Source organism: Phalacrocorax aristotelis, chromosome 5 (assembly GCF_949628215.1).
Source record: "Phalacrocorax aristotelis chromosome 5, bGulAri2.1, whole genome shotgun sequence".
Taxonomy (NCBI): Eukaryota; Metazoa; Chordata; class Aves; order Suliformes; family Phalacrocoracidae; genus Phalacrocorax; species Phalacrocorax aristotelis.
Window position 1 is genome coordinate 39062390 of NC_134280.1, and position 18133 is coordinate 39080522.

At 43.8% G+C, this 18133-nt stretch overlaps 1 protein-coding gene across 3 annotated transcripts in view; it reads left to right on the forward strand.

Moving 5' to 3' along the window:
• The window catches only part of CPS1 (carbamoyl-phosphate synthase 1), a 100511-nt gene that overhangs the window by 48217 nt on the left and 34161 nt on the right, over positions 1-18133 (forward strand). For all 3 annotated transcript variants that reach the window (XM_075094044.1, XM_075094042.1, XM_075094043.1), the window contains exons 21-24: positions 2547-2665; positions 12940-13081; positions 14930-14995; positions 15566-15629. In XM_075094044.1, the coding sequence (XP_074950145.1) occupies positions 2547-2665; positions 12940-13081; positions 14930-14995; positions 15566-15629 (391 nt within the window). The remainder of the gene's footprint in view (positions 1-2546; positions 2666-12939; positions 13082-14929; positions 14996-15565; positions 15630-18133) is intronic.

Here is an 18133-nt window from a genome sequence, read left to right on the forward strand (position 1 = left end):
TGCTCTGTTTCACACCAGGACCCTGGTATCCCAGTTGTCCACACCAGAGACATGTTAGTTAGCGCTTGTGCTCCTGTCCACAGACAGCTAAATACTTCCTTTGTTGAGATGTAGGGATGAAACTGAAGGAATGAGGGTACCAGCCCTAGAGACAACACATGAGCATCTGAGCTGCCCTCCATTGCTTGGCCTGGAGACCAGGCTTGCTCCCTGACTCACGGTGTGAAGGCACTCCTATAAACCCTTTGGCTTCCCAGTGTGGGGCCAGCATCTGCTGGATGGGACACTCTTGAAGGTGACCAGGGCTCTGAAGTCACGCTGTCCTGCTGTGGCTCCCTCCCCCTTCATCCACTGTGTGTTCAGGCTGTACGCCTTCCTGTAGGTTTGAATAGAGTAAAGCCATCAGAGTGCTGTCCAGGGCCCCTGATCAAATCCTACAGGAATTTTCTGCCTTTTCCTGATTTGCCCCTGTAGTGTGGTGATCTGGGAGTAAGAACTGTCTGCAAACTCATTCTTCTCTCCTAGTTTCCAGATTTGTGTCACAGGGATGAAGATGGTTTATTTTCTCTGCCCCTCCCCTGATTAAGGAAGGGAAGGCATTTGTTTTTTTCAGTGTCCCTTGAAGATCCTTAGGACTTTTTAAATAAAGTGTCCTAAGCAGATTAAGCATATGTGGTCATGCTACCTGTGTGTGTGTCTGTGGCTCAGGGACCACCGACTGAAGGTTGGAGATCCTCAAGACATGCAAGTCTGCACGTGCTTTGTGAAAACAGATGGGCAGAAGAAAGACCTGCTCACATCCCACTAATGTGGCAGTGTGACCTTACCCGCCAAGCACTAAGGAATCAGGATGGGAGAGACCCCTTACCTGTTGCCTCGTAGCAGTATTATAACCAGAAATGTGTGAGAAGCCCAGCCTTGTTATTGCCAGTGCTCAGAGACCATGCTAATGGTCCCAGACTTCTCTTTGCAGGCATTTGGAAGAGCAGTGGCTGTTGGGTGCCGGGTGCTAGCTGAAGATTTGGTGTGTAAGTGACTGGTTACTCTGAAGGAGCAAGATGTGCATTAGACGTTTTCACTGCTGCTTGTGATCAAGCAGGCTATTCAAGTCAGCAGCTTATTACCTCTCAGGACAAGAAATAATTGAGAGATGACCCAGGCAAGCTGCCTGGAAATCCTTTAGAAAAGGTAGAAGCTGGTGTCAGTATTTTGCAGCGCCCACTGAGAGCTGTTACCCATCCCTTGTCTTCACGGTTGGTGCCTTCTTGGAGCACAGCATGGAAGTGACCTGTGCATTTCTCTCAGCTGGAGTGAAGTCTCCACATCACAGTGCTGAAGCATGCGGTGATGGTACAACGTTGTGTCCGCAGCTTGATAACTTGGAGGGAATAATGCAGGGGTGCAGTGGGCCAAGCTCATTCCTGGATTAATGCTGGAGTTTCCTGCAGTGGCATTGCTCTGGCTTTGTTCCAGGAATGCTGCCTTGCAACAGAACAATTAAGCATGGTAACAAATTAATGAGCCTGATTACTTCAGCTCAGCAAAGATACCATGCTGGTATTATCATTATGGTTCATGATAGTTGTTTTATCAGGAGAGTTGTAACTGTAGAGCACTGGTGAGACCCAAGAAATGTCAGTGATAGAAGATAAAACTGCAATGTATCAAGATACAATTGCCCCCCAGCACAATCATATTGGGGGGATCTCTAGAGTATTCCTCAGAAATTTCTTTTTTTTGATACTGCAGTGTCCTGTATAACATTGTCATTTGAATAGTAACTCAGTCCGGTTCCTTTTTACTCCATGGTTGCAAGTAGTTTGATAAAATAAAATAATAAAAAAAATAGCTCCAACAAGATAATGCAGGGGAATTTGAATGATTTTGACATTAACTTGAGATACAGACAGAAAAGCCTGAGTTATGCTGTAGATGCAGTGTGTCACCCAGGACTGGACATGCCCTTGCTTCAGGGTGTTTCAAGGCCATATGCTTTGATTCAGCCTTGTATTTCAAGGGTAAATGAAGATGTATGCTCCAAAGCAAAAATTTCCTCCACAGCTGAGAAGCTGGACCTTGTTTTTTAACATTTGCAGCTAGGAGGTTGGCAGTGGGTCTGAGATTTAGGCAACTTGAGTGGTAAGGGGTGCAGGTAGAGGAGTCAGTGCTGCAGGCTGAATATGCCTTGCTGTAGGTAGGTAAGGCACATACTCATTGGCTGCTAAGCCTTGTTGCCATCAGTTTAAGTTCGGGTATTGGCTCTGTGAAAAGCACATTATCTCTCAGTTGCTTAAACAGAAGCAGCTTTTCATACCAAAACATGCGCAGAAGTGGCTAGTGTCTCCCTACACTGCTTGATGGGCATGTTTTCTGTTGCTGTGGGAGACAGGATCCTGGGGTAGATGAACTTTTGATTTGTCCAGCTTAGTCTACAGTACTTTTTATATCTTCATGCTATACAGTTGCTGCTACCTATTTGCAAACTAAATCTGTATTTGCGAAGCATGTATTATAGGGGCTGTTTGGTGCTGTCCTGTTTTTGGCAGGCCTTGGATAACGAAGTCCCCGTGGATGTCATTCACAAACTCACAGCCATTGACAAATGGTTCCTGTATAAGATGTGCAGCATTGTGAACATGGAGATGAACCTGAAGGAAGTGAACAGGTAAGAAAAACCAACAGCCTTGTCCTAGGACACAACGGTCCTTCTGGGAAACCTGTGGTAAGCCCTGAGCGCAGAGGCAGTCAATGTGAAGTTTATTTCAGTGCTTGGACTAAGCAGTGTTGTTATGAAACCCGGTTCACTGCCGCACCCGGACAGAGAAATTTCTGAGAACACTCTTCCTGGTAAAATAACTTCTTTGAGTTCTTAGGTGTCTTGGCTGTTATCAGGGACTGTGGAAGTTCCTGTTTATTTTGGAAAATCCTCACTATCTCTGAGGCTAAGGCTGGGAATGTGGATGGCCTGCAACAAGTAACAGCAGGCTGCACTCATGTACCTAGGACAGGGTTAGTCTTCAAACACAGGACTTGTCCTGACTTACTGCGCTGAGGGTCAAATACACTGTGTTTTTTCCTGGCCTAGCCAATTGATTCTTAAGCTTTGCTGCCTTGCTGTGATCATGCAGTATGTGTTGCTTTTGTACTGCACTTTCAAACATCTATAATTCCAGACATATTTAAATATAAATCTTCTTTCTTCAAGAAAAATGACCATATAAAACTAAGCAGGGAAGATAGCAGTAAATTAAAGTGCTGAGCTGTATTCCAGTTCCAGCCTCTTGCTGACTTGAGCGTCCCTTCATGGTTTACGAGGTCGGGAGAACCTCCTTGCTGAGTTATTGGCTGTATGTTGGTCGGCTTTTCTGCTTCGAGTACCCGTTGTGTTAACCATGTTTCACCACATGATGGCAGTGGGAGCGCACCGTAGCCAGTACATCACTAAGGTGCTGGTTAGTTCCTCTGCTGTGATTTCTGCTTCTTTGACCAGCTGCACGGTTTTAATTGAGCAGCTCTTACTCTCCTTTGCCCCCCGGAACAAGCTGGATCTGGAGCTAAACAAAAATAAATGTGGAGGGAGATGTCGAAGAGAAAGGGTAGCTTGATTATTTACAGAAATCCGTTGTTTGACTGCCAAGTTTCTGCCCTCTAACATCCGTGTCATGTTGCATTTGTCTCGAGTGCCTTAAATATATATGTGCAGCTCCTGAGGAAGAAAAACAATATATCCAGAATTTCCTTACTGTTGGAGTGGCATGCTCTGGAATGACGCACTTGGGACCCCAGGGCTTGGCCCCATCCTCAGCTGGTATAAATCCAGCATCACTCCACAGGGGCTAATCATGCCAAACTGTCCTATATCACTGAGGTTGCTTTCCCTTTCTCTGTGGTGGGTGGCAGGCAATAATACTGCTAGTAATGTGATCAGTAGCTGGTACCATCCCACATATTTTTTAATTCTCTTGGTGACTAGGCAGCAGACTGTATAGCCAGCCTGCTACAGCAAGCCCTTTTGCAGTGTCCAACCTTGCATTTGTATCATATACAACCAATGTTCTGTCCCTTGTAAGTGGATTCATGCAATTCAACTCAGATTGAAGTGGTATAAATTAACTTAGTCTCATTCAGTGCAGACTTCCATTCTGGTATCCTTGCTCAAACCTTCCCCAGGCAACTCTTTCCTCACAACCTGTGTTGGAGGGAGGGGATGGACTGTCCAGCTGCATTATGTTGAAGGCACGTTGGCACAAAGGCAAAGAGCCAGGGTAAAACACTTCTGACCTGACTAAGAGGCCAGTCCAGTGAGCCACATCAGGAAACACATCTCTGCAATAGCCGAGGGAAAGCTAATTGAGTGATGCAAATGAGACTTGGCACACATGTGCTCTTCCTGCAGCCAGCTGTTTCCAGTCCCTGATATGCCTGGCATGAGTTTTACCTGTGCTACAGCACTATTTCCAATTGAAAAGAATGGGCTGTGACACTGTCATTGTTTTAAATCTTTCTCTTGTTGAAACAGAGTTACCAGAACCAGAAGCAGTTGCCTTGTTCCCAGGCTCTGTTGTTGGTTACAAGCTCGCTCCCTGTTCGGTCAAATCCATCCCTTCCTTTTTGTCTCTGGATTGGTTTGGGGGTTCTTTGCAGTGAGGTTTTGGATGCAGCTGGAGTAAGAACTCTGCCAAGAGTCTTGATTTGGGCCCTGCAGAGCTGTTGTGGAGACTGGTGACAAGGAGATGATCTCTGCCAAGAGGAAATTCAGAGCTACAAGTGGATATGACAGACAGATGGGAAAGGGGGATCAGAGGCAGGTGAAGGCCTTTGAGCAGTTCAGCAAGCAGTGTTCACACGCTGCATGCTGCCTTGAATCCTCACCACATGGAGCAATTCAGAGGTGAGCAGAAGGCCTCACCGATTCATGCAGGGAATCTGCTTCCATGCATGAAAAGTATAGAATAATGTTATGGGTAAAGAAACCTTTCTGGCCTATAAATGTTTGTCCATTCGCAGTGGTGTACAGGCAAGGCCAGCCATTTGTAGAGACAGAGCAGGGCACCCTCTGCCCTGTTTATGTTTGTCCCAGCGAACTTATTTCCAAAGAAGATTGGACCTGGTGCTGGTGAGACTGTATAGCTTTTGTCATGCTGCAGCAATGTTTCCATTTGACTCTGCCTCTGGGCCCTCTAAGATGGAGAAGGAGTTGTTTCAGGTTGTGATTTGGCTGCAGGAAAGCAAATGGCCTGAGTTGAGTTGGGAAAAGAAAGCCATTTTGAAAGTACTTGCAAGAATATCCAGTAATATCACACACACGTCAAACCTGTGCCTCTGCTGTTTCTCTTGTGACCTACATATTTTTCATTTTAAGTGGAAACTTACGTTGTGGCTTGTTTGTTGTTTTTTGACTGATTGCCTTCATACCTTCAGTAATATAATCTTAACTATAACTTTCCCCACCACACACACACACACGCGCACACACACACACAAACAAAACCACATATGCATTTACACATGGCAAGAGCAAGCACCATCCCATGCTGTCAGTCCATGAATAGGCAACGGTGTTTGGAGCAGTGGCAGTGCAATAGGATATGCTGTTATCAGGAAATTCATTCCCTAGATTTGGCCTTGCCTGCCCCATAAGAGAAAATGGAGGGGAAGAGCCCTGGAGTGATCCCACAGGCTGTTCCTCACACTGACAGCTCATGAAAGAGATGGAAATTTGAACAGAAGATGTCTAGCTGCCTGAGGCAGTCCGGAGTGAGATGTGACTTTAAGACCAGGGTTATGGATGCAGTCCAGAGCAAGTCAGATTTGCAGAAGGGTCCAGTTACACCATCATCCCCAAGAGCACAGCTGAAGTCCAGAGTTGGAAGTAACATCTGGGGCATGTTTGACTCAAGACACTGGTGGCCTGGGTGCAAGGGAATTTGCATCTGTTCTTTGTCTGCAGTGACAATTTGTTTGCATGTGGCCATGTTTTTTATCTGTTCCTGGTTTTGTGATCCCCAAGAACTGTGACCATATGCAAGGAGAACTTATGATAAATACCATTAAATATAGGTAAAGAATTAGGCAGCTATGGTGAAATCATCACCTACACCCAAGTAATGTGGGGACAAAAGCCTTGTTGAAAATCAGTAGGACTTGCACTCCTAAATCACTTGGGCAGCTCTAGCAATTGAACCTACAATTGACCTCATTTGCCATTGGGAGCTCATAGGGATCAGGGAAAAGGAGAGGTAATGGAGTCAAGTTCACTGCCAGGGAGAACATGAGTAAGACCCAGGGAAGATTGGGCCACCTTGCAACAGGCAGAAGTGTATGTTGCCCAAAGAGGAACATTTCAATATTGATAAAAGTCTGTAAGGCAGAATTCAAGTGAGGAAAAAAGGACCATGATAAACCCCCATTTTGCAGTTGAGGAGCAAAGCATAGAGATGGTAAGCTTGCCCAAAGTCTCAGAGACAGTCTGGCAGAGCACTGAACTGAACTCTGCCTTCTTAAATCTCAACTCTTCAAATCAACCTTAAAGAAAACAGCAGATCTTCCTTTTGGTGGATACCAAACTAGCCAGCCTACTAGCAGTGGGAAATGATGGCACCAGTCATGTTTTGATAACTTTGTACTTTGGAGCTTTGTTTTTCCCTTGCTCTGAGGGCATTGAATGAAAACCCCTCCTCGCCAGTGGTTTGCTTGAAAGAGGTAAGTGCAGTCCTGAGCATTGCTGCTGTCGTTCCTGAAGACACACAGGTTAATAGAGGGGAAGGCAGAAAAAAGTGGGAGGGTGCAGACTCGCTTCAGCCCAGCATTTGTAGCCAAGTGCTCTGCTCAGTGGCCCGTGGAAGGAGTTGTTTATTGCAAATTCCTTTTCGAAGCTCATGTCCTTGGGTCTGTGAAAGGTGTGCTTTGAGAGCTGCTCGCTGGAAACATGACTTGATTTCAAAATATGACTGTGGTGGAATAGCCACAGAAATACTGGTGTCGGAATTGAAACCCAACTCCAGCAGGTGACCTGGGAAACAATGCAGGGAGGAAAGATCAGACAGGCCATCAATAACCTGTGTTCTTCCACAGTGGTTGTTGCACACCCGCTCTTCTGCTGACTTGCGTGCTTTTGGGACAGGTCAGAGCATAAGTCAGATCTTGTGTGGGTATAGGGCAGAGCAGGTCCAGTGATGCTAAATGAGGCTGCGCTGATTTATACTGTTTGAGGAGCTGTCACTGACATATTCGTAGTACTCACTTTTAACTAACAGTGAAGATTACTTTTGTTGTCTTCGTGAACTGTGGGGCAGGGAAGACTCAGGAACAAATTAGGGATTCAGTACATGACCAGAATATAATATAAGCAGCTCCTCAGCACTGTTGTTTGTGCTTTATGTGGATCTGACAAAAAATACTTTCCATTTGTCTTATAGAGCCATTGGTAATAATTTCACAGCTGTATTTTCTTTCAAAGCATCTGTACATTTGTAAAAATGCAATATGCATTTTTTTTCCTTGATACAGAGGATATACAGGCCCTTTAAAAGCCATTAGGGAATCTCTATAACCAGTACGTGCAATGCCAGAAGCAGGGGAGTCTGGTCTGTGGCATCCCAGCAAAGACCTCAAAGCTGTCTTTTAACAGGGGAAGAAAATAGGCTTTGAGGAAGCATCTATGCCCCATTTCTTGGCTGTGTTTTGGTGTGAGCTGCTGCTTCAGTGCATCACTTAATCCTAGATGTGAGTCATTTAGGTCTTAGGGCACAGTGTGAGGTTCATGTTACTTAAATCAAGATGTCCACAATGAGATTTATTAGCCCAGGGACCTGAATGTTAAAGATGCAGAGCACTGGAGTGATAGTTGTTCAGTGAGGGAGATTTGTTGGTTTACAGCTCCTACTTCCCTAAATGCTCCTTTGACAGCTTTTTGTCAGTCATCTCATGAGTTTCTCAGGAGGGGAAAAACCGTAACAATCTGTCTCCTTGAGAAGAGAAGCAGGGAGAGAATTTATACACCGATCTCATTATTTTAATTGTAGCATGTTCAAAATCTTGTAAAACATCAGGAGCAATCAAGGAAGCCACTAGGAGTCTTGAAGCAGAGTGGGGCAATGAGGAAAAGGGGAAGAATATATCTTTGTACATAATCCAGCCTGAAATCAAGTAGACTTTTGAAACCCTCCCGGTCTACGACTACTGAGAAAGGGACAGCTCTCTCAGGACTGGGCATTAGGCATTTTGGTTCCAGTGCTTCCTGCTTTTGGTCCACTTTGCTTGCCATAGTGAAACTGTAGTCTGGGCTTAAATCCACTCACTCCAAATTTAGGAGGAGCTGAGTTCAAGACTGGTGGGCTGAGCCAGAGTGTGCTCATCTTTGCAACTCCTATGTGCGTGACTAAGCTACATGAATAGCTCCTGAGATAAACCAGAGGTGACCTGCAGGTGTGAGCCTGTGGGCTTACAGGGCAGATGTTAACTGACGCAGTAGCTGTGTCCCAAATGCTCCCAGCTCAGGCTTTGGCCCTCTGTTCGCAAAATATTCCTGATCCTTCTGATCAAGACCGATTAACCTGTGCCTAAGTAATGTGCAGGTGGGCATAAACTTGACAACATACCTAAAATGAAGCAGAGCCTGATTTGGGAGACAAGAAAGAGTGCTGCTTCCCATATTGAGCTGGGGCTTTCTTCTGGCACGTTTATTTAGCATTACTGCTAAACTGGTGGATCAGATGAAAGCCAGTCAAGTGGAAGAGAGGGCCGTGCTGAAGCAAGCAGGCTCTCCTGGTAATTACAATGCTGCCAGTGTTCCTCTAGTCAGTTAATAGATTTCCCTAGGTCCTCTGTGCCAGGTGAAAATTTCCTCATTAAGGGGAATTTATTCTATTTCCTTTTATTGTTTATTATTGAAGAAGTGAGTAGATGGGAGTTCCAAAGATGACAGGGTGGAATTTTAAACAAAAAGCAACAACAAATCAACAGTGGAAGCTGAAACAGAGGCACAAGCAAGGTTCAGGAAAGGCTTGTATGGTTTATGAACTGCAAAATGTGCAGGGGACTTTAGCTTTCTAAGGAAGTGAACAGCCACTAAATGATTATGGCAGTGTGCAAAAGTCTAATTGTCTGGTTTTGAAGCTCTCAAACTTCTGACTGTCATTAGGAGCATTATAGGAGTCTGGAATCGTGGTTACTTAATCACCCCTTGTTCCAGAATCGATTATAAACCATCAAGGGAGTTTAATCTTTGGAAGACTTTTTGCTCTGTGTTTGAATAGTAAGTGATGCTCCAGGGGAAAGTGGGAGGCAGTGATGTAGGTCTGGGTCGTATGTTTGGGAATAGCCAGAACTGAGATTTTGTTTTTTTCTTCTTTTTTGAGTGCTCGATTTCTGGTGAGCTCTTGGAAAGGGTTATTTGCACTCAAGCGTTCACAGAGATCAGCCTGATTCTGCTTTTGCTAACTTCAGTGTCTCCAGCAAGTTAAAGGGCTGTCTCTGAGCAAAGGTGGTAGGAGCAGAATTAGGTTAACCCTGGATCTTAAAAATCATCACCCCTTAACATCTGCGTGCCTCCGTTTTGCTATCTGTAAGATAAGCACCACCCTACCTTTAGTTTGCATGTTTCTTTATATTCTTCCCATGAATCTTGAGATAAAAATGCTAAAAATTACCCTTATTAGTAAATGGAAATTACCCAGGGACAAAGATGTGTGTCCAGTACATGCAGAGGCATCCTGATTTCCATACCAGTGCTGAGGATTTGTATCTCTCTGAACCAGTTCCCTTTAAACATGGTAGAGTAACTCTGCTGGCTTACTCTGCCTGCCCCTTCTTCCGATTGTGCCTCCAAATCCCTGCGAGCTACCTCAGAGGCTTTTGGCAATTTCTCATCACATAGCAGATTCTGGTTTCAAGTGCTTGGAAAGCAGCACTGCTGGGTGTTTGACTCTTGCAGATATTCTGTGATGGCATTAAATGGCAAAACCATTACATCCCCAAGGCTGGGTAGTCAGTTCTAACTGTTTCTGCCTTGTGGTGATCTGGGTGTGTTTCTTCCATATTAAGCTACCTCCATGACAGTGAGAAATAAGAAACCCCTTCCTGTCTAGGTGTTGCTTGAATAGAGGTTCCCACCTCATCTTTCTTACTAGCCACACTGAAAGCCACATCTCTCTTGTTTATCATGCACTGGGAGTAGCAGAGGGAAGAATGCACTGATTCATTGCCCGTGTAGGTGCTCAGCTTTTTTCTTGCACAGTGCTTGTCCTGTACAAAACTGGTTACCTTTTTGGATGGATTAGTGAGTGCCCTAGCTTAATTTAAGCTGCTAGCCCAAGGCAAATGAATCATGTTGCCAAATAATCACTGCTTCTCTTCTACCCACCCTGCTGGGGGTTATGACAATGAATGATATTGTTATAATGAGATACAAAAAGCTGAATTGAAACAAGATGAAAATGAAGGCAATTTTCATTCTCTGTCAGTAATCAAATGACAGCAAGCTTATGTGTGTTTCTGAGGCAGAAGGGAGGGAGAGCAAGGAAGCAAACTGCACTGAAACAGGCTCATTTTCTTGGGGTCATCAGGTCTTCCCACTTGTATGTAGGAGATGCTGAATCTAGGAGAGAAATCGAACGTCGTGTTCTTCCTCATGGCTGGCAACGGCTGGCATCTGTTTTGCCAGAGAACTGGCAGATTTTGCTTACTGTGTTTCCTCCTGTGAAACACCCGTCCATGCCTTCAGTGCTGGTATTCACAGTTGATGCAAGAAGTCCTGCCTCTGAGCTGAGACTAGAAAGTATAAAGGGCTGAGGAGAAGCAGAGGAGTTTTGCATGGAAACCACAGGCTTTATTGTAACTACTGCAGTGCTGCAAAGTGGGTCTTATGCTGGGAGGTCTTTCTGCACCCAGAACTAAATCCAAAACCTGGGAAGATCAACCTGCTGGATTAGGCAGGACTATTTCCTTCTGACACTAGCAAAGAGCAGGATCTGCTGGAGTAAGAAGGGTGATGTGGTGAAGGGTTGTGAGAAGATCAAAGATATAGGTAGTAGTCCTGCCTGGAATCCCCTGAAGGGAGAGCACGCTGGATGTTAGTGCCCGGCTGGGACACAGGGCAGAAGGCAGCAGCTACAGTGAGCGTTTCCTTTCTGCAAACACTCAGCTAGCTGTCTGCTCTGCTCTTGTACGCAGGTGGAGCACTCTGTGCTCATATTGCAGGGGAAGGAGAGGCAGCACTGAGGAATTAATAGAGGCAACCCCCCTACCCAGGGATGTGAACCCAAAAGTTTCTGGTCCCCAGTTCTGCACTCGGAACAGCTGGTTTGACACTTCTGTGACTCTCACGTGCTTTACACTAGCCTGACTTCAACGAGGGCAGTGGAGCTGCTCTGTGCTAAGCCAGAGTGGAAAATCCAATTCAGTGACTCTCTTTCATGCTTCAGCTTTCTCACACATTCCAATAAAGCGGCCTTACCCCTCTCCTCCCACTCAAATAACATAATGCTATTTATTTAAAAATACCATCAAGCAAAGGACATAATTCAAAAGCTCTGATTTAGGAAAATTGCTTGTTTGTTAATCATTTCCTTTTTCCTGATTCAGAGCTTGCTTGCTCATAAAATATTGATTTATTGGGCAGGCAAGGATGCTCTTGGCAATAAAGATGAAAAGCAGAAGTGCTGATAAAAATACATAGGCTTTTTTGTTTTTGCAAAAGCTAAGCTTAGAAAAGGTAGCTTAGAAACAGGCACAGGCAGAAACTATCAGGGCTATAGGTGGAGTCAAAACAAAGTGGAATAAAGATAGTGTAAGAGAGAAAAAAGTGGTGGGAATAAAAGGGGAATGGAGAAGATGAAAAAATCAGAAGTGAAACAGGCAAGAAACTGTTGAGCTGCAGAGATGGCTGGGGAAAGCAATGTATTTGAAATAAACAGCAAGAACTAGGACTCCTAAAAAGCAAAACGAGGCGCACAAGAACATATGGATGTATTGAGAGACCCTGCTTGCAAACACGAAATCAGAAAAGGTCCCCCTGCTTTACCCTGCCTATCTCCCTGTCCCCTTTTTCATAATGCAAGAAGCAGCACAAAGTATTTGGCAAATGTATACTTGAGACTGTCAGAAGGAAAAACATGCCCTGCGTGTGAGCCTCTGAAGGTCATTTCTGCTATGTGTCTCTGAAGTCAGATGCTTATTCAAAAGACTGGCCATTTCTGAAGGTAGACAGAGCATCCTCAACAACAGAAAGAAAGGCCTGTTTAGGACAAAATGTAGTGTTTTGAGGCAAGTTGTCCCCTGGCTCAGCAGGGTCGGGGGACAGTTATGCCTCTGAATAGCTCATCCCAGAGCTTCAAGAATTTCATGCCTTTATGTGGAGTGGGTGGCTGCAATGAGAGGCCGGAGATGCAAGTACATACAAAATTATTGATCCAACCCTATCCAGTGAGGTGGATATTTTAAAATTTAGACTGGGAGAAGGAACCTAAGGGAGAGATTGAGTTAAAGTGTGGGCATGGAGGTGTGGGAATACTGAATCCAAGAAAGGAATCACTGCAGGTCCTCCATGGGGTCTGTCATGGTAGATGACCATACAGTTGTCGTGGATATGGTGACCTTGTACTAGCCTGGTGGAGAGTGCTGTCTGGGAGGGGTTTGACCTCATCACGAGTCACTCATTCCTGCCTCAAAAACGCAAGGAAAGAAAGTGTTGCACTTCCTAGCATCAGTAGTCTGCCTGTAGATGTTACCTTATAGGTGTTTGTGGGGGGCATCCAGTGCAAATAAAAGATCTTTTTTGTATAAGGATTGCATAGCTTAGCTGGGTCTTCTTCCTTTTCTTGTCTTTTTGTGCATGATCCTATAGCAACTCTATGCACTGTGGAAGACATAAGCACTCATATATCTTCTAAGTATTCCTGTAAAGCCTCATGCAGAGGTGTTTTCCTTATTTAATCCCAGTGAAACAGTTCCAGAAGAGACACTGAGGAGGGCCAAACAGATTGGGTTCTCAGACAAACAGATTGGGAAATGCCTGAGGCTGACTGAAGTCCAGTGCCGTCAGCTGAGACTGAGGAAGAATATAGTGCCCTGGGTGAAACAGGTACGTGAGAAACATTGCTGGTCATGGTGGGGCCTTCCAAGAGTGCAAGGAGCAGGAGACCTCCATGCCCTTAGAAACTGCTGAGGTAAACAAAGTGGAACGCCTGGCTGTGTTAACATCCATTGGAGTTTTGACATTGACATTAAAGAACAAATTGCACCCACATAGTTGTTACTTCTGCACTGCAGGCATCAACGTAATGACACGAGCATCCCCAAAGAGAGACTCAGAATATTCTTGTTCATATTCTGTGTGGCTGAAGGGGAAACACAGCTATCTGGCTTCAGGAAAAGGCTGAGAATGCTGGACCACCATGGTGTGACCATGAAAAATGTAATATGTCTTTTCTCTTGGTAGTAACATTTTACAGGGTAATACTTCATTTGAAGTGTCCGTGTCCTATTGTTATGGGTCCATTTGCTATTCACTGTGATAGCAGGAGCATAATGAGCTCATCTAGTATTCATGGCAGTGTCACAAGTGCTTTGCTAGGTGTTCTGCTGCTACATTTAAGTATGTTGGTATTAAACAGCCACCAGCTGGTTTTTTTTGTCCTTAAAGGGAGAGAAAAAAAAAACCCAGCCCAAACTACTGAACGTTTCTGAAAGAGCCCATCTGTATCCTCAGGCCCAATTCCAGGTGCCAAATTTCCTTCTGTTCCCCAGCTGCTGTTTTCCTTTGATGTCCTCACCTGGCCCAAAGAGACATGCCTGGGTCTTGCACTGCATTTTTTCAGCTGCATATGGCACCGCAGTGCCGGATTGATTTGTGTGCCAAGGTACCCTTAATAAGGTCATTCTACTTATGCCTGCATTTGTGTCTTCAAAGCATATGTTTCTTCTTGAGCCATGAAGTACAAGTTGCAGTATTAGCAACAGCAATGAGCAGCAGACACTTACATAGTGCTAATGACATAAGGTCATATTCTTCATTATTCACAAGGATTTGGACAGCCAGTGGGGACTCCTGAAAATACTTGAATATTGGTCAGATTTTTAAATGGTATAGCATGTAAAAAAGCATGTCAAGACTGCTTTTATATTGTTCTCTGTTCAGTATTCTGTGTAGAAATGTTTCAGCTGTTCATTCAGGGAACTTCAGCGATTGCTGGTGACCTAGATGGACTAGTTACCATGTATAACATGCAATAAGTTGTTGACGCAAGTAGTTTGTGAACAGTCTGGTAGGCATATTATTCTTCTGGGCTCTCTGGTGACTAATTACATAAGAAATTGTTGAAAACTACAAATAAGGGGTGGTTGAAAATCACTCTTGCTTTGCCTACCATTTAATTATTGAAGCATGAGTTATACTGTAACATAAATACATAGCACTTGCACTGCTGGCTGCTACATGGGATGATCTCAAAGTGCTATTGCGTGCGTGTTTGTATTCAGTGTGGAAATAAGATGGGGTCAAGAGTATAGTGTGAAGATCCCAGGCAGTACAGCTAAAGAGGACAGGAGACCTGGAGGAATGGAGATCTGTGTAATCAATGCTGCCAAACTAACCAGAGAATGAGGGCCTCGGCAGGAAGGGATGGATGGGGAAAGTTCCTGGGCTGTGAAGGTGTTTTATCAAAGAGGTGTGGAGCTAAAACTGCAGCTTATAAAGAGATGGTAGGCTCTTCTGTTGACTGAACTGTGAAGTCTGGGGGAAGGCTGGGCATATGCTGCATTGCTGGCATATGAGAGTTCAGATCACCTCCGTTTGAAGAAAGACATGATGGGAAAAAAATAGGACAGAAATAGGAGTAGAAAGAGGAAAAAGAAAAACTCCAAAACACCTGCATGTAAGAAAGACCTTGCACTGGCCAAGTCACAATCCCTCCTCTTCTTCCCTGTACAGATTGACACACTGGCTGCAGAATACCCAGCAGTAACTAATTACCTCTACGTCTCATACAACGGGCAGGTAGGCACATTCAGAAACAACAGTCTCATTGCTGTTTAGTTTGATCTCTTTCCCCTGTGCTGCATTATTTCTGGAGATCTTGCAGATGTCTTGGTCTCTGTAGCAATTACTTTGGATGGTGTTACACATAATCCCCTTACAGCAGGCCTGGAACTTTCTCTTGCTCAAATACTGATGCAGTGCATTTAGCGTTAGTGCCCCTGTGTTGTTACAATCCTGTCCTATATACCACCTGTACTTGCATCCTCTGTGCACAAGTCAGTGCTGGGAATGCAGAACTCATTTCACTCATCTCATCCTAGCATTCATTTTTATGGGAAACTTAACAGCTCCTTGGGCTGCTCGAACAGCCAGATCAGAGGCGCTGTATCTCCTTTGGTTTGGGTGCAGCGTCACTAATTCCAGTGGAGTTCCACTTGATTTACACTGCAGTAAATGAGATCAGACTTGAGCCCTGAAGGATCAGAGTGTTGGATATGGGCTGAGCACCAGAAACTGGTTATTCTGAAAAGCATGGAGTTAGGTGCTGTGGAGTATGGATCCTAATGACTTTTCTCCCTCCCTTCTCAGGAACATGATGTAAAATTTGATGACTGTGGAGTGATGGTGTTGGGCTGTGGACCATACCACATAGGTAAATCTTTCTTACAACTTCTCTCTTCTCCTTGCACCCTCGAGCCTTCTTTGGATATTCTTGTGGTTCATTTGTTCCTCTTCTCATGTGGTGGCAAACTCCTCCAGAGCACAGTGCACAGGACATCAATTCCTAACACAAGGTTTGCCTTTTACACTTGCTTGGAGACTTCATTTCACGCCCTGGAAAAAACAGGAGAATTTTATTACTTTTCACTTGAAACTGAAGAGCACGTCACTTAGCTGTGATTTCCACAAAGTTGTTTTTAACCTTACTGTTTCACATGTTAAGGCCTTGAGAACCCGATACCTTGTATAGAAGTTTGTTGCTGTGACACCTATCTTCTGTGTTTACTGCCAGCTCATGACTATGTGGTTATATGCTATGCATTTTACTACTGTAAGTATGGGTGACTATAAAAATAAATTGATATCTTCAGCTACTTTTGTATAAGCAGTCCTCTGTATGCTGGTTTTTCAGCCCAGTCTGATGATTATGCGGCATAAGAATCTCCTTGTTTATGCAGCATAAGAATTTCCTCATGGCTATGAGTATTGGGTAAATAGACTGCTTAATTCTGTATATGATGACTTTCACTTTTTCTTTTCTTAGATCCTTCCAAATAGCTTGCAATTATTGGCAAGAAAAAAATTGCTTGTTATTCAGAAATATTTTTGCTCTGCATCTCACAAGTAGCAGTGATGGTTTTTGAAAGCTGAAGTTTAAAACTGCATTCATTTGTTTTGCTTGGTTGGACAGGTCACGTGCTGCACTCCTGTTGCTGTTCGTGGGATGTGTCTTTTTGAACTCAGTTTCCAGTATGAATGTTGAGATGAGTGAAATCGGGAGGAACGCTCCATGATTATGCTTATTTTTTGTGAACGCTAGTCAATGTGCCGTGTAGGATGGTTACAAAAAATGAACATAAAAAGGATGGCAGTGTTCCTTAATAATTTGATCGAATGTATGTCAGTACATCTTGCATCATTCACCTGAAACTCCTAATTGTTTTGAATAGCCGTACAATCTGAGCTTGGACTTACCAGTTCTGTAGCTTTGATTAGATCAGGATAATCTTTGGAACACGCTGCAACTAAATAAAGGCTGCTAAAGGAAACCATTGCTTGTACCTCAAAAAGACTTTTTTCTAGGTCCAATAGCCAAGTTGATTTATTTTTTTTTCTTTTATTATCCTTCTAAGGCAAGTAAGCAGCATGCTTTTCCCCTATGCCTTCAGAATTGTAATCATAATTCAGTGGGATCAACTGAGTGTTCTCTGTGGATGTACATTTACAAAACAGGAACAGGTCAGAAATGGCTACATGATTTGGATGTAGTGTTAAATATGTGGAGTTAACTTTTCTCTTTTTTTTAACCAAGATCATTCTTTCCTTTGTGAAAACTGAGCTTTAGCTTAAAAAAAAACCTCCTTTTTTTTTATATTTTGAAATATGTTACAGTCAAATCTTCACAATGTTGAGAATTTTGCAAAGTAATAAAATTATTTGGGGGAAGTGTAAGGTCATTGAATAAGTCGTGCTATATTCTGCATTTTGAAAAAAAATAACCCAGATTTAATTTTCTTGTTCTTTCTTGTTAACTAATACACCAAATAGAGCCATGATGTAAATTGGTACAGTTGCACTCTCTTGAACTTCAGAGCATGCTTTGACGCACCTTTCATGCTTGCTGAGAGCCTGAGCTGCAGTGTGTGACCTGTGCTCCATGGGGGTATTGCTCAGATATTCAAGGCGATGCTTGCTCTTCACTTGCTGCAAGGAGGGTATCTGCTATCCTGGGAGGGGGTTTTGTTTGTGAGAAAGTCAGCCCTGAAAGCAGTATTAATGAGCTATTCCACTGAGCATGTGGACCAGTGGAGTGCTCTGTAAATTTTATGGTGTGACCCTAGATATAACACAATTGAAACCCGAAAGTAAGTTCAAAAACAAGCCTGTATTGATGTGGTAATTATCTTCTGAGGAGCAGTGTTTGGTTATGTTACAACAGTCATTACTAGTATTACTAATTATTTGCTGTCTTCCCTCTTCCCACTGTTTGGATATGACCATTACTGGATGTGGCTGGAATATACTTAGAAGCGTTCAGCTCTTTTCCCAGGGAGTATCTAAAGGAGTCGGTTGGGGACTCCAGATGACCATTGTGTCTCAAATTTGAGGTTTCTTATGTGTATAAGAATACCCGAATAATGGAAGTGGAATGCAAAGAGTAGATGAGTATCTGGTGACCCTTTTGGGAAACATCCAGTTTCAGATATGATTTCCCTCTCTTTTCTGTGGGGTTTTATCCTAGCTCTAGGCATGTTTTGAGGTTCCTGTTTGAAAGAAGTAGGGAAATAAATTATGTGCCTGTCAATGAGTGACCTGTGACAGCCATCTGTTTATGACTAGGTGGTAGAGGCAGCAGTTAAGCACAGCCTGAATTTCCGATGTATCTCGTCACACAATTATATATAAAATAATGATATCAGGGGTTAATGATCATGT